The 15,628-nt window shown below is 36.6% G+C and overlaps 2 protein-coding genes across 7 annotated transcripts; one reads left to right on the top strand and one right to left on the bottom strand.

Moving 5' to 3' along the window:
• Nucleotides 1-661: 661 nt before the first annotated feature.
• Nucleotides 662-4,686, top strand: ABCI8 (ATP binding cassette protein 1). The gene is made up of 2 exons (XM_086635121.1): nucleotides 662-2,178; nucleotides 4,274-4,686. Exons 1-2 carry the CDS (start codon nucleotides 739-741, stop codon nucleotides 4,490-4,492), a joined length of 1,659 nt encoding a protein of 552 aa, XP_086491247.1. The 5' UTR covers nucleotides 662-738; the 3' UTR covers nucleotides 4,493-4,686.
• A 1,938-nt stretch (nucleotides 4,687-6,624) lies between these two features.
• LOC147542294 (heat shock protein 70 (Hsp 70) family protein) lies at nucleotides 6,625-15,414 on the bottom strand. Of its 6 annotated transcripts, none has more exons than XR_015224219.1 (10): nucleotides 15,100-15,372; nucleotides 10,452-11,774; nucleotides 9,955-10,167; nucleotides 9,740-9,835; nucleotides 9,476-9,622; nucleotides 8,418-8,618; nucleotides 8,007-8,164; nucleotides 7,701-7,829; nucleotides 7,489-7,619; nucleotides 6,625-7,033 (listed from the first exon to the last, which is right to left on the bottom strand). XR_015224219.1 is itself a non-coding variant. In XM_086638133.1 (10 exons), exons 2-10 carry the CDS (start codon nucleotides 11,619-11,621, stop codon nucleotides 6,931-6,933), a joined length of 2,337 nt encoding a protein of 778 aa, XP_086494259.1. In that variant the 5' UTR covers nucleotides 11,622-11,774; nucleotides 15,100-15,414; the 3' UTR covers nucleotides 6,625-6,930. The 6 variants fall into 6 exon arrangements, 3 of the variants coding, with proteins under 3 accessions (XP_086494259.1, XP_086494258.1, XP_086494260.1); XR_015224218.1 differs by lacking the exon at nucleotides 15,100-15,372 and adding an exon at nucleotides 11,946-12,216; XR_015224220.1 differs by lacking the exon at nucleotides 15,100-15,372 and adding an exon at nucleotides 11,867-12,038.
• Between the last annotated feature and the right edge of the window lie 214 nt (nucleotides 15,415-15,628).

Genomic DNA, 15,628 nt, shown 5'->3' with positions numbered 1-15,628 from the left:
CTGCCATTGCAGCAACTACAGAGCATTGTGCCGACATTACAAAATTAGTGCACTGCTACTATACACTGAAATGCTATCATTTTGTTTGGTTTTATAATTGAAAAACAAGTTCAATGTTATAAAAGCAGTGTCAAAATCGTATAAAATTTATTTAAATGAAACGATAAATAAATTTTTAAGTAATGAACTTAGAGTTAACTTGTCAATATTAGTCCATAACCTTTTGCAAAATAATACTAGTTAGAAAGTCATGCCCCTTTCACAAGATCGGTATTTATGTACGATCCTTTCACAAAATAACTCTAAATACTTCTGACAATTCCTTCATCTTTTGTCAAATGGATGTGTCGTTCTTTCTTGTCATTGTTTCCGTGAATGTAAGTAATTCTTCCCCGTCTCTTAACTTCCTATGATTTATCACATAATTTATCGGGTTTCTAGAAATCTAGTTCCATCCCACCACACCTTGTAATTCATCTTTTTAATGAGACTAATTAACGAAGTTTAACAATAATCGAAAATTTAGTATTTTCATACAACCCAAACAATATTCCCTTGTGGAGAAACACATGAAATACATCCACGTCAGCATCAAGATTACGTGGCGGAATCGTGGTGGACACGAACATGAATCAGAAATTTGTGGACATAAAAAATTGAAGCTTTTATTTCTTACTACCTCTTAAATTATTATCCCACAATTTGGTTTTGAAGCTATTCAGTCCGAAAACCTCATCCATGGCTTCTTTCCTTGCAAATGGAATTTCACGTTTCTCTCCACAACCTTCAATTGAATCTTCAAATACCCTCAAACCCTTTTACCCTCGAATCGAAACCCTAAAAACCCCACTTCCTAAATCCTCTAATTCTTCAAGAATCTTCAAGATCCGAGCAGACGTTGGTTACGAATCAAAAACACTTCCACCATCTGATTTAACAGGTAAAAGTTCCAACTCAAAATCTGATGATGCTATTGAGAAGTTTCTTAAAAGGGATTATAAATGGGGGTTTTCATCTGATATTGAATCTTATTCAATACCCAAAGGGCTTTCTGAAGATACTATTAGGTTCATTTCTTCAATTAAAGAAGAACCAGAATGGATGCTTGAATTTAGGTTAAAGTCTTATGAGAAATTCTTGAAGATGAAAGAACCTAAATGGTCAGATAATGTTTACCCACCGATTAATTTTCAAGATATGTGTTATTATTCAGAACCAAAGAATAAACCCAAGTTGAAAAACTTAGATGAAGCTGATCCTGAGCTTCTTAAGTATTTTGAGAGATTAGGGATTCCATTAACTGAACAAAATCGTTTAGCTAATGTTGCTGTTGATGCTGTATTTGATAGTGTTTCAATTGCAACAACTCATAGAAAAACCCTAGCGGCAAAAGGTGTAATCTTTTGTTCAATATCTGAAGCAATTAGAGAATACCCAGATTTGATAAAGAAATATTTAGGTAAAATTGTTCCTCCTGAAGATAATTATTATGCTGCTTTAAACTCTGCTGTATTTAGTGATGGATCATTTTGTTATATACCTAAAGACACTATTTGTCCTATGCCGATTTCGACTTATTTTCGAATAAACGCTTTAGAAACTGGACAATTTGAGAGAACCCTAATAGTTGCAGAAGATAGAAGCATGGTGGAATATTTGGAAGGTTGTACAGCTCCTTCTTATGACACAAACCAGCTTCATGCTGCTGTGGTTGAGCTTTATTGTGCAAAGAGTGCAGAGATAAAATACTCCACGGTTCAAAATTGGTACGCCGGGGATGAAGAAGGGAAAGGTGGGATTTATAATTTCGTTACGAAACGGGGTATTTGTGCCGGTGATCGGTCAAAGATATCTTGGACACAAGTTGAGACGGGTTCCGCTATTACTTGGAAATACCCGAGTGTTGTTTTAGAGGGTGATCATACAGTTGGGGAATTCTATTCTGTTGCTTTAACAAATAACTATCAGCAAGCAGATACAGGGACAAAGATGATACATAAAGGAAAGAATACTCGAAGCACTATTATTTCTAAAGGTATTTCGGCAAAGAATTCGAGGAATTGTTATAGAGGACTTGTTCAAATACAATCTAAAGCAGATAAAGCTCGAAATTTCTCGCAATGTGATTCTATGCTTTTAGGTGATACCGCTGAGGCCAATACTTATCCTTACATCCAGGTGTGCGCTTTCTTCATTTAGCTTATTCTATAGTTGTTCTGCTTTTCTCTTTCCTGTTACTGCTGTCTGCTTTCAAATTAATGGCAAATATGGGAAGAAGTTTGAAAAGAATTTGGTCTAAAAGCGTTAAATGGGGAGGAGATTGAACCCCAGAACTATTGTATGTAGGATCCTCGTTCAACCATCTTAGCCAGTTGAGAGTTTGTGGGTGAAGTGGTAAAGGGTTATCAAGTTTCCTGTAGGCAAACACGGGCTGCAGCCTGGGTAAGCCACTAGTAGCTCTGCCTCTGTACATATACTTATAGTATACGTTCTACGTATAAATATATATTGTGTTTGTGTCTGGGTATGTCTACAATTGTGTGGGAGTTAGGAGGTCGATAAATGATTAGTTCATTGAAGTGGGCAGGGGAGAAATCAATTAATTGGTTCTGCACTGTGTGAAGCCATATCCTGACGTTTAACTTCTTTTTTGCTTTTATTAATTTTGGAGATGCTGACATCATATGGATAATTAGGAGTAATCGAAGATAATTTCTTATTAGATTTCCCTTCTTTTAATTTCTTCACAAGTGTGGTATAAGGAAAGGAAAATCCCTAGCTGACCAAACAGGAAAATTGCGGAAGAGTCAAAATAGCTCACCACTCTGTCCAATGTTAGGAAAATGATAAAAAAAATTTCTACCCAATTAATATGAGAAATAGACTAATCAAAATCTACAATCTTGAAATGTGCCATGCCCGTCTTTCTTAATAAATGGGAAATTTGGGGGTAACTTTCAGAGTCTCAGACACGTGAGGGATCAATAAATGACTTAGTTTGACGATAAAGCTTGGGAGTTCAGCCAAGGAGACGTGAAACTTACGTGATGACTAAACTTTAAACTTGATGCTTACGAATCTAGCTAGTAATATTTGCAAATTGAGGGTGTTTTCTATAGGATACTTGTCTGTCTTTTGGCGTTTGAGAGTTGTTCTGCTGATGCTGAAACTATTAATATCTGGGAAAAACAGTTGTATTCATGGACTTACCTATCTAACATAGACATCCTTTATTAGTATCTACTATCTTTGCATTACGATATGGATACTCGAATCACTTTAGTGGATATACTAGGAATTTTGTATGAATACTCTCTATTAGTATCTTTGCTGTAGGATATGAATACAACTATGTAGTTGTTCTCGGCCGAGAAACTCGGGTCTCGTCTTGGTCTCGGCCCTCTCCCGAGACGAGACTCAGCCGAGATTCCGAGTTAGGGTTTGCCCGAGTTTCTCGGCTATCTCGGCCGAGACAGACCGAGACCCGAGACAATGACTTATAATTTTTTTTTGAAAAATTTAAATCCTAATATTATACTAATTTTATTGAACTACTAGTCATTATGGAAATTGAAGATGATGACTATAGTACTACTAGTTATTAAACTTATTAGTTATTGAGTACTTTACATGTTGTCTCGACCGAGCCAGGTTGTTAAACTTATGAAGTAATGAATGATTGGAGTAATTTTATGTTTATAGTTTGGAAAATTATGAAGTAATGAAGAGCCAGGTTGTTAAACTTATTGCTTAGTACATGTTACTTATGATTAACTATACATGTTGTCTCGACCGAGAATCACGGTCCGTCTCGGCCTCGTCTCGGTCTCGGCTTTCGGCCGAACCGAGACAGAGAGCGAGATCAACTACATATAATACAAGTCACTTTAGTGGATATAATTTCATAAAGTAACTAACTTTTATGATTGAAGATGGACGGGACAAGCCATACCACCTGTTTGATTGTCATTTTGAAGACAATCTAAAATAAACCATTTATATTCCTAAACATACTTCTATTTCTTTTCGAACAAATGTAATTGATTTTCTATTTTAGTTACAATAATCGGCATAATATTTTCCTCTATTGGATCATATCAGCGGTTAACCTGTGCTCCGAGTTATGAAGAACTATTAGTAAGACTGGATCGGATTAAGCTGTCTGGGCTTGTATAAACCGAAATAGTCATCTTTACCATGTTAGACTTGTTGTTTGGGTTGAAGTTTATGAACTTATGACATATCATGCTTAATTAATTTTATCTGGTGACAGGTGAAGAACCCGACAGCCAAAGTAGAGCATGAAGCGAGCACCTCCAAGATTGGTGCGGATCAACTATTCTACTTCAAGCAGAGAGGAATTGATCAAGAGAGGGCTGTCAAAGTAATGGTTTCTGGATTCTGCCGTGATGTCTTCCAAAAACTTCCAGATGAGTTTGGTGCTGAAGTTAATGAATTACTTAGCCTCAAACTTGAAGGATCTGTTGGGTAAATCAGTTTTGCTCCCCAGAAACACGTTTCTTGATGCAAAATAAAGTTAAAGATGCATCCTTTAATGTGTTTTTTTTTTGTGGTTTATGAAGTTTATTCAATACCTACCAGTGCTGGTAAAGAATAGTTATGTATTATCTGGAAAACTTGTAACCTTGGATTGCTTTAAATTGAATATATGTAAATTAATTTAGTTATCTCTACCCAGGAATGGCATGTCCTGTTCAGTGGAATTTCACGAAACGTTTCCTAAATTTAGATTAGGTGCACGAAATAACATTTGCAATTATTTCCTGCATAATTTCTATTGACATGATCGAAATTTTCACTGAAATTGTTGGAAATTTCGAAATTTCCCCCGAAATGGTTAGAAATATTGAAATTTCCACGGACATGATGAGAATTTCGACCGAATTAATAGAAATCTAGCAAAAAACAGGAGAAACTAATACTATAAACATATTTCGTCCTTCATCTTTTCCATCTTCATTTCTCATAGATATCTCTTGATTTTTATGTTATGTTTTTAATTGTTTCTAAATCTATTTGAATGATTTACGCCTAGACTTAACGGCCTAAATTGATTTTATCTTAGAAATACTACTGATGTAACTATGTGATTGATGATACCTTCTCCAACTAACATAGTTTGTTACCTATTAATTATTTTCAGTAAGAACTATATATTTTGGGTGTTACAGCCAAGAGGTTATTCAATTTACCCACATACGTAACTATGTAATTGTTAATATTCTCTCAAACTAATAAATAATGTTAATCAATTAGGAACATCATTCTTATGCTTCATTATAGTTTAATAACCTTGTTATATATAATTGCATCATATTTTTATTAATTTTGTAGATTTGTAAGATTTTCACACTGACCGAAACGTTTCTACTGTCGGACCGGCCAAAATTTTCACTGAAATCGAAATTTCATTCTTTGATCTCTACCTCCCTCGTATACTCCAAACGCCCCACATGTCAATTTAGAGGGATGTCTTTTAGCAATTGAGGACCCTTCTAAACCATGCATTGGCAAAGGAGTAACCGTTGTCGAAGACTATACTATCGGTTCTGACTCGAATGAATTTCTAAATGTTTGGTTTTGTCTAGATCGTGCCCGTTGGTGGGATTCACTCGAAGCATAAAATTCTCGAGGATCTCACCTCAACCTCAAAACCCTTGAGGAGTGTTTCGCCTTAACCTTAAACCCCTCTTTGAGAGTTTTTGGCAATCTTCGAAGATTTAGACCCTCGATGAGGATTTCGTGGCTAACTACCTCCAAAAGATCTCATGGCAGGTCGATCGTGAGATCGTGGGTCAGTTCGATCGTGAGATCGTGGGTCAGTGGCCACAAAACTTATCGTGATTAGCTGATCACGAGATTTTTGTGACCACTTAACCCTCAATCATGGGTCTTAAACCCCCGAGGAGGGTTTCGTTTGAATCATTTTGTATGAGATGAAGGATTCCAATGGAAAACCTCCTCCAGGGTGTTGTTATTTCAGCGGAAGTGGCCACTCTTTGTGAAAATCGATCTAGGAGGGTTTCACCAAAAATCCTCTTCAATGGAAGCATTGACGGTGCCCACTTCGTCAATGGAGACCCTTTCTTTTGCCAGAACAGTGAGAATAAAGAGTAAAGGTTTTAGAGATAGAGAGATCTAACAAAGAGAGAATGATATAGACTAACTTGGAGAAGGAAAGACCAAGGGCAGGGAAAGAGCTCTGAGAAATATATTCAATGGTAGCTGAACATTGCAGTTTACTTGCAACCCTTGACAGTGTAGAGAAAAAATGGTAGTTGGGCAGACTTGGGAGAAACAGAACTTTCTGCCTCCAAAATTTTGTTTCCCAAATTTTTTCTGGTCCCTGAAAAGGGCGGGGTGGACATTAAATATGGTTTTCTAAACAAGAAGTCGGTATCGTAAAGCTGTTGCAAAGTCGTCGCAAAACTATCACAAAGTCGTTGCAAACCTACAGTTCAGTTATACAAATGAACTTTCATTAGTTCAAGCCCATAAAAAAAGGAAGGGAATCAAATGAGAGACAATTCTACCACTTCTAGAGTAAGAAAAGATAAAAAAAAATATAGTACTCAAATTGTAAAGGGGCACACGACCGGAACATTTTAACGCAACAACATATATCAGTTCGTATGATTCTTCTTTCTTTACTTTGGTCAGGAAAAATTTCAAAAACAGATGACCAAGAAAAAGAAAACAGTCTTCAACAAAAAAAAAAAGAAAAAGAAAACATAAATCTAATTCCTCAACCAAATCCCAGTACCACATGATATACCACACTCCTGAACCCTTTAATTGGATTCAGAACAAGCAAAGTACCTGGGAATATGAACATTGGACAGATCTCAACTGCTTGTTTACAAATGATAAATGTGTTTGACAAAATGATCAAATAGAGACAGAAAGTCTTCAATCTGAACGCATGTTTTCCGATGTATTTGGTTGATCACAGCCTTTGAAGTCGTCTGGCCTCGGAGGGGAAGCCTTCGATCTCAAAATGTGTTTGCACATCCTGAATCACAATTTCAAAATCAGAAACAAAGCGTCAACGCAATGACATATAAAACTGTAAAAGTCACTGTCAAGCGTTAAATAAAGTACTACTTGCAAACCAATATACAGTAATAGCATAATAACATCTATTTTATCGTGTTTTTTTGGTAGAAAATGAGGTAATGTGGGAAAATGGCAAGAAACCGTAAACAAGGACTATTACAGTAAGCAGTGGCAAGCCGATTGTTATAGTAGTCGTTATTTATTATTTTTATTTTAAAATGTAATAGTAATTTAACAATTATTAAGGAAAACAGTCGATATAACAGGAAACAGCGAGATCTTTAAATAAAAGAAATCAACAGCGGTTTGCGAGGGTTCACAAAAAAAGATCATGATTTCCACTACAATGGTGGTTTTTTAAGCATTGGTCGATAGATTTTCAACATTTAAATTGTGATAAGCGAAAATTACCCATTAAGTGCATCTGCCCTTGTCTTGATTTCACTAGACCATAACAATGGATCGGTGTTTTTGGGTAATGATTCCTGCTGTTGGACTTTCTCCCTTAGCCACTGTTCTGCTCTGGTACACTCGTTAAGGACCTGCAAACACAATAACAGTCGGACTAGATCACCTAGGTTATCAAAAGGGCAACTGACTCAATTTATCTATTGAAGTTTTACCGCATCTCTCTCAGTGGCTGGAAGCGATTTAACAGCCTGTCGGTAATCTGCGATGCACTTCAACAAATCCATTGCAGCTTGGGTTCTGGCTTTTTCATCCTCGTATCGACGTTCTATAGGATCCACCAACTAGAGGCAACCAGAAGAGATTTTTACATTACAGCATTAGCAGAAAATATAACATTTGCTGTTGATAGAATCATATATATATATATATATATATATATATATATATATATATATATATATATATATATATATATATATATATGTAAAATTCGTGGATATACTTGTGGAAAGTGTTACCCTTTTAAGCTCATCCAGCTTTCCACTATAAACTTTTTCAGTCTCGTCATCTCCATCCTCATAAAGCCAATCCTCTGTCTGTTGTAGATTCCTCGAGATCCCTTCTCTCTCTGAATCAGTTGCAAAGCTCCGATATGTGTCGAAAAGCTATTCATACCCTTGTCATTTCAAAGTGTACCACATAGATAAAGACATGCAGAAATAAACTAGGAGACTAGGCTGATACATATATGACAACTGATCGTGGGTCCATAAAATGGTTGGATCCCATTAGTACTGTCATATACTTAATTGGTTTGTTAAAGGTCTAAAGTCCAAATACACGGTTTTTTTGAAAGAAAACCATTTTAATGCTCGAAATTTTATGTCGCTGGTTCCATGCCTGAGCAAAAAAATAAGACAAAGAAATACCTTGGTGCGTGTGGCATAAACAAATGATTCAAGTGCGTTCTTTTTGTCTTTCGTTTGTTCCATGATCCTATCCTGCTCTGCTAGCTGAAGTTCTTTCTCCTTAGCTTTTAAAATATCAGTCTCTGTCATCCCGCCGTATATCTTCTCACTGATTGGTACTTCAAGCCGTCTAGACCTATTTTTCTTCCTTATTCCATCAGCCTGAAAATGATTATCACATGTAACCAGTTTTAACCTATTTACGTGGTCAAACGACATGTACCACTATCACTCACATTCAGATTAGAAAGTTTTCGGCTCTTTATCACAATCAAACTTTTAAAGTTACTATTAAGGTGGCACATACTAACCTATTCTTACACTCACATCTATCTAACACTTAATTTGAGTATCTCCATCTTCTTCCAATACCCAGAAGTTATATAACATAATGCAAAATCAAACATAGGTCTACCTATCTGTTCTCTATACTATATGCAACCTAAACAAGTGGGCTCAGAATGAACTTATTTGACTAGCTAACCTACAGCTGTATAAGACTTGATCAGAGAATTGTACCATTTGGTTTTTGTTCTTCTTTAATCAGTTAGCATGTGGTTATTTTTATCAATGTTTGCCATATCTTCTAGTTTCATGCATTTTGATGTCTTCAAGGTTCCCAATCGATACATGAGATATCAGGTTCCCAATCATCCATCATTTTATGAGAGCGTAAAGATACAATAAAGCTAATGGTATGCCTGAAGGTAAACTGTATAAAAATAAGAAATCATATAGCATCTTTATACTTAAAAGAAGAAATGTATAACTTGAACAAAACACTATTGCTTCTTCCCTTCCCTTCCCATTTCCTTTTCAATCTTGAGACAGTAAAAGATACAGTCCAGTTTCAGAGTTAAAAAATAAATAAACAAACAATTTACTCCCATTCTTTCTGGTGGACATAAATGTCAGCACGAGAGCTAATGACAATGACGACATAGTGATAGATCAAATTTTGGTAATCTAGTTTGACTATTAGAGCCAAATAAGGAACCTAGTAGGCTGGTAGAACTTACAGCAGGCGTAGATGAAATCTCAGGCTGCAGAGAACTGCCACCCTCTTCAGCATGATTTGCTGTCGCATCAACATCAGGCTCTACCTTCTCCAAATTAGAATGTCTCTGGCCCCCCATAAAATGATCATCCACCTGATCCTCAAAAAACTAAAGAAGAAGATATAAATATTTAAGCAACTTAGTACAGAAAGAAGAGAAGTCAATAATTAAGCAAGCAGAAAGACAAATCTTTCATAGAACTAAATAACGGGGCCTGATACTTACTGATGCTGACTCAACAGACACTATTCCGTGAAGATTTAACTGAACCCTCACTTTAACTTTGACTTTTTCGGTGTGGGTAGCTTGGAGAGGTCCAATCTGCACAAAAGTAATGATTGACTAAGAGGTGATTGAAGACCACAGGATGCATGCCAGTCCTCAGGGTGAACACTTAAACGGTAAATTATGAGTACCCAGAAAACAAAGCATATATGTACCGTGAAACAGCTAATTTTGGGAGAAACGCCAAAAGGCAATTCACTTTGATCAGCATAAAATGCTTCCAGTTGAAATGTATTAGTCCGATGAACTGTGAGAATTTTCGAACTGGGAATGGGTTGACCTTTTCGGAACAATATACCATTTGACAAGGTGCAAATGGGACCTTCTTCTGTTGAAAACCCAATGGAAAAGGGAAAGGAATCCTGAACCTGCAAATTATAGCGCAATTACTGTGTCATCCATGAAAAATTTTCATTCTTGAAACAAGGTCTAAAAAACATGAAAGTTTTGAACTCCAGTCCAACTGAATCAAAGAAAAACTGACACCATCCACATGGAAGTATGCATGGAAAACTTATATTACAATTTTAATTAGATCAAAAATTCCAATGCAAATTGATATGGAATTATTAACAGAGGAGAAATAGATCCAAAATGCTCACTCAGAAGAATATAACTGTTACAGAATTCGATCAAGACGACAAGATCATACCTCATAATCTCTGACTCGGAATATTGGGCTCAGCATAGCACACTGGAGAGCACATCCACGAGCCACACACTCACTTGCATTCAGAGTTCTGCGAGGTTCTCTATTAAAGAAAGAGGACAACATTCTTGAAATAGCTGGTACGCGAGACCCAGATCCCACAAGCTCCACTGAGTTGATTTTGTCTACAGTCAAACCAGCATCAGCCATAGCTTTATCACAAGGAAACCTAATCCTCTCTAACAAACCCGAGGAAAGCTTCTCAAACTCATCTCTCTTAATAAAACCTTTCACATCCTTCTCATCCATTAAGCACTCAATATTCAATGGCGCCTCAGCATTTGCACTAAGGACCTTCTTCAGCTTCTCACATGCTATTCTAAGCCTAATGCAAGCCCTGTTATTAGAATGGACATCAATCTGGTACTGCTCCTTAAATTGTGCAGCAAAATAACTAAATAAAACCTCGTCAAAATTTCTCCCGCCCAAGCTTTTGTCGAAGGCATGAGATAGAATCTTCATGTGACCACCTTCAAATGATGCTACAGTTACCTGAGTATCGCAATGACCAACATCAATAAAAACAACATAAGTAGGATTCACTTCAGAGAGATCCGTCCTGTAAATCCCATAACCTAGAGCAGTTGCAGTGCAATCATGCATCAATCTCAGCGTTTTCAACCCAGCGATCTCCGCAGCATTCAAATACGCTCGTCTCTGCAAATCCGAGAAGTAGGAAGGAATGCCAATGACACAATCTGAAACTTTTGTTTCCAAATTCTTCTCTGATATCTCTTTCAAATGAGATAAGAGCATTGCCAAGATCTGAACTGGAGAAAGCGTTAGCCTCTCACCCAAGTACTGCAAATGAATCAAAACCCCACCATCAGGACCTTCAGAAGTCTCAAACGGCAGAAGAGAGAGCTCATTTAGGATATCTGGCTGTCTATAATTCAACCCAATCAATCTCTTGACCTGAGAGATTGTAGATTTTGGATTCATCATTGCTGAAGCAACTCCAGCTGCCCCGAGAAATCGCTGTTTCTCGCCAAAGGAAACCACAGCTGGTGTTTCCCTATTTGATTCATCATTCAATAATACATCAATTCCCCTTTGTTTTGCAGCAGCAATTACACAATTCTCATTTCCTATATCAAACCCAACCACACTCATCTCTACAGTTCTAAACTAATAAAAGTCGTCTTAAAAATCAAATGCAAACAACACCAAATGACAATTAACCCTACGGATGATTCATTCTTATGATCTTTATCACTACCCAACTTCTTCACTTCTATCCAGAGTTACACAAACCCTAATAATCCTCTGTACCAAAAAAACAATAATCATCAATTTCTCATCTAAAAGAACCCTAAATTTCACAAATTACAAGTAATACGAATAGAATAATTAAGTACCTGGGGTTTATCTCTAAGAAGTGAGAATTGGTTCAACAGAATAAGAAATAAAATAGAGGGAAAGAGAATAATTAAGTACCTGGTTAGAGAGAAACAAAGAAAAAAACCCTAGAAATGAAGAGAGATGATCTCCGTGTTGTACGGGAGAGAGAGAGAGCTGTGAGTTGGGGGTAAGAAAGAACACCTCCTAGCATAAAGTAAGTATGACCCTCCCACTACCACCCGAGCCCAACGAGGACCATGGACGCCTGCGTCCGTCCCGCCAAGTTTCGGCGGACGGGCACGGGTTAAATCCTCTATCCACGCACCCGTCCATGCCCGCACGGCCGCACCCACTTAACCTCACCCAATGATAACCAACCAAATTACATCAACTTTATGGGTTGATGAAGCCCAACAGTCCATGTTGCTAGTCTTAGTTGAGATGGTAAACATTATGTCTAAAGGCAATCACAAGAACCCAATTCATTGCTTTGCAATGGCCCAAGAGAATTCCTAGTAAAATACTGAAGTAGTCTTTGGCTTTGAGGTGAGATAAGTTATATTATATCTCCTGAGAATTCTTCATTAGTTTTTAATGTAAGATTAAATTCCTAAAAGGAACAACACAAATAATGTCTAATTTTAATCTCACATTGTCTTTTTAGAATCAGGAAAGGTGTTTGGAGATTTTATAAAAGGAGAGGGAAAAGTGATTTTTTTTTCAAGTCATGAGATTACCCGCTATCCGCCCGCCCATACCCGAATTACCTGAGCTTCTTAATGGGCTTGGACAGGTAATGGACAAAGCGAATTTCAAAATTGCCCGCCTGATTAACCCCCTTACCGTAATAGCCATTGAAGTTTTGTGTCCGACCCGCCCGGCCTAATGCTTCAAGTGTCCATGGACGCCCATACCCACCCAATTCCCACCCCTACCTCCCACCACCTCGGCTGTTCGCCTCGATGTATTTGTGTATTTGTACTGGCACAAATAAACCTCAGAGGCTCGGCTCGGCTCGATGTATTTGTGTATTTGTACCGGCACAAATAAACATATTCCTTTATATATATAATCACTAAATAACCAACAGAGTAGTGATATATTTGTGTATTTATATAGGCAAAAATAAATAATAAAAAATTATTGATTTTTTTACTTATTAATTTAGTCTAAATATTAAAAAATGATTGATTCTTTTACTTATTAGTTTTATTTTAGATAATCTCTCATGGATTCTGAATGTTATCCCGACTCAAATAGTTAAAATCCCTTCCCCTCAACATAAAAGTGGACTTTTAACCGCTACATATGAAGCAACCAAAGATTTAAATAAAATGTCATACATGAGCATATCACTTAGATTGTGATTTTTGCCTTGTTAAAGTTCTGCCTCCTCCCCCCAAATTTACATACACATCTAGGGTTCAATTGGTCAAAAGTTCATTCAACAACTTTGATTAAAGAAAAAAATGGGCAAGTTTGTTTGTCCTTCACCAGTTCATCTTCTTTTGATTTCGGGTGGATTAGGAATGATAATGTTGATGATGATGGTCGGGGAGGTGAATGGATGTCAAGAAGCATGGCCTCAAAATGATTGCAACCCAACTGATTGCGAGGCAAGATGCCGACAAACACATGGAATTGTTGCACAAAGAGGATGGTGCGATAATATGCCTCGCCTCCTCTTATATGTTTGCGAGTATATATGAGAAGAAGACTTCGAGACTGAACACATCGGTGATTACACTCCAATCGTCGGCTTGTGGGCTTTGCCTCCCCTGTCGTCGTTTTCGCCTTTTAGGCTTGTACATTCCTTTCCCTCTTCCTCTTAATTCAATCACCTTATTCAAAAAAAAAAAATTACACTCCAGTTGGCACTCACCCACCGCCATTAAAATATGGTCTCAGAATACAATTGAAGAGAATTACAAATTTATAATGGTAGGAGGATCACAATATATAACATATACAATAAATAAAAGTGAGTATTTTCAATTAGACTCCCCAAGTCTTTTTCGGATTTATCGGGTCTTAATTTGTTAATCTACTGGTTTACACCTTAAATTTGGCAGTGTTGTATATTAAGAACGGATAGTTTTTTTCCTTGGGTATAGTATACTACTTTGCGTAACCATTTTATGTCTATATGCCATAATGATGGACAGAGAAAGGATGGTACTAAGTAGTCGAAGCGTTCATGGGAGAAACCCTTCCATAGTTTCAGTTTCGAGAATATCCAATGGCCCGATGTCTTCGGGTTTGTATGTGGATTCATAGTGGTTAAGACATATCGGGTTAATGTTACCTCTCATGATTTGATCGAAGAGTAGCACATTATGCACTATTGATTTTCATTATTTTAATTCCGAATAAAGATAAAAATGGAAAATGTCACAAGAAATATAAATACAACAAACTACTGATTTTTATTTGATATGGAGTATTTAATTTTTATTTTCTTTCCCCTTTTGTATTATATAAATCTTTGAGATAAATAAGAAGGGAGATTTGGGAGTTAAAAAACCTTCTTAAAGTTGCAATATCAATCTTTTTCCTAATAAACCCAGAAAATCATTTTCAAATCTTCTTAAAGTTGTCCCATTTCTTAAAATGACCTTTCTGGTATTAGTTGATTTCGGTTTCCGAAAGATTTTCGAACATCTACCAACTTTTAGAAACTTAATTTACAGAATGATTAGATATTTTGCGAACTTAAGTGAGCGAGTTTGTTCAGCAGCCGACAATAAATGCAACATCCTCGAGTTTTATGTAGCATTTCTTTGATTATGCATCTATTTTGGCAGCTACCAATATTTTCTAAATTCTCACAAAATTCAAGATATCTTAAAAACATAAATACCTAGCTCCTAGAATGGCTTTAACGGCATTAGTTCACATATTTTTCGTACAATTTTAGAATCATATTCTTTTACATTGTTGTTTTCTTATCGTTTGTGGCTATTTGTTATGTTAATGCAGATATTACACGATCATCAATATATTAGCTAAAAAGTTATTGGATAGTTGATCTCTTATCTCATAAGCAACTGGATTATGTTGCTAAGAAGTTTTTTGCGTGTGTACAATATCCTCATTTAAGCTCCTACGTGGTCGACAAGCTGAGTCCTAAGTCAACTAAATGTGTACTCTTTTCGGTTATAGCTTTAATCACAAAGGTTATGAATGTCTTGACCTTAAGAAAGATAAATTACATATCTCAAGAAATGTGGTGTTGGATGAACTATCTTACCCTTATGAGGAAAATGGGTCTTCACCTCTTGTAGTCAATCACTTCCAGATGCTAGGTTTTTCCAATTCCAGATCACTTTGTGCAGCAATTGTAACTTCCATCTCCTCTGGTGCAAATTTTTCTTTGGCTAATTTTTCAGGTGCTACGTCTCGCAAGTCGCGATTCATGGTGTTGTTGTTTTGCATCTCACTCATCTTTTAATTCTTATCCACCACAGGCACCTGCTCCCACCCATCCTGTGACAACTAGACTCAGAAATGGGATTTTAAAGCCAAAATACATTCCAGACTGTGTGACTCATTTTAATTAGTGTTTGTCATTCACTTCCTTAGGTATTTGTTTATATTCTAGAACAACCTAAGGATCCTACCACATACAGACAAGTTGTCTCTGATCTAAAATGGGTTCAAGCGATGCAAGAGGTATACGTAGCTTTGCAAAAGAGCAAGACATGGTCTTTAATATTTTTTTTTATTTGAATTTGTCAGCGGGAATAAAGGGCCCGAACCCGAACAAAGAGGACTAGAAA

Source organism: Eschscholzia californica, unplaced genomic scaffold (genome assembly GCF_041429995.1).
Source record: "Eschscholzia californica isolate CP2 unplaced genomic scaffold, dmEscCali1.0.p SCAF_4, whole genome shotgun sequence".
NCBI classification, from domain to species: Eukaryota; Viridiplantae; Streptophyta; class Magnoliopsida; order Ranunculales; family Papaveraceae; genus Eschscholzia; species Eschscholzia californica.
Note: the sequence above shows the minus strand (reverse complement) of the source record. Positions and strands in the feature narration are given on the sequence as shown.

Excerpts from the sequence above, each read along its gene's own strand:
- ABCI8 (XM_086635121.1), top strand. The coding sequence starts at position 739 with ATGGCTTCTTTCCTTGCAAATGGAATTTCACGTTTCTCTCCACAACCT. Across the intron at positions 2,179-4,273 it reads ATACTTATCCTTACATCCAG|GTGAAGAACCCGACAGCCAA; the intron begins GTGTGCGCTTTC and ends ATCTGGTGACAG.
- LOC147542294 (XM_086638133.1), bottom strand. The coding sequence starts at position 11,621 with ATGAGTGTGGTTGGGTTTGATATAGGAAATGAGAATTGTGTAATTGCT. Across the intron at positions 7,620-7,700 it reads CAGCCACTGAGAGAGATGCG|GTCCTTAACGAGTGTACCAG; the intron begins GTAAAACTTCAA and ends TTGTGTTTGCAG. Across the intron at positions 7,034-7,488 it reads AGGGCAGATGCACTTAATGG|GATGTGCAAACACATTTTGA; the intron begins GTAATTTTCGCT and ends ATTGTGATTCAG.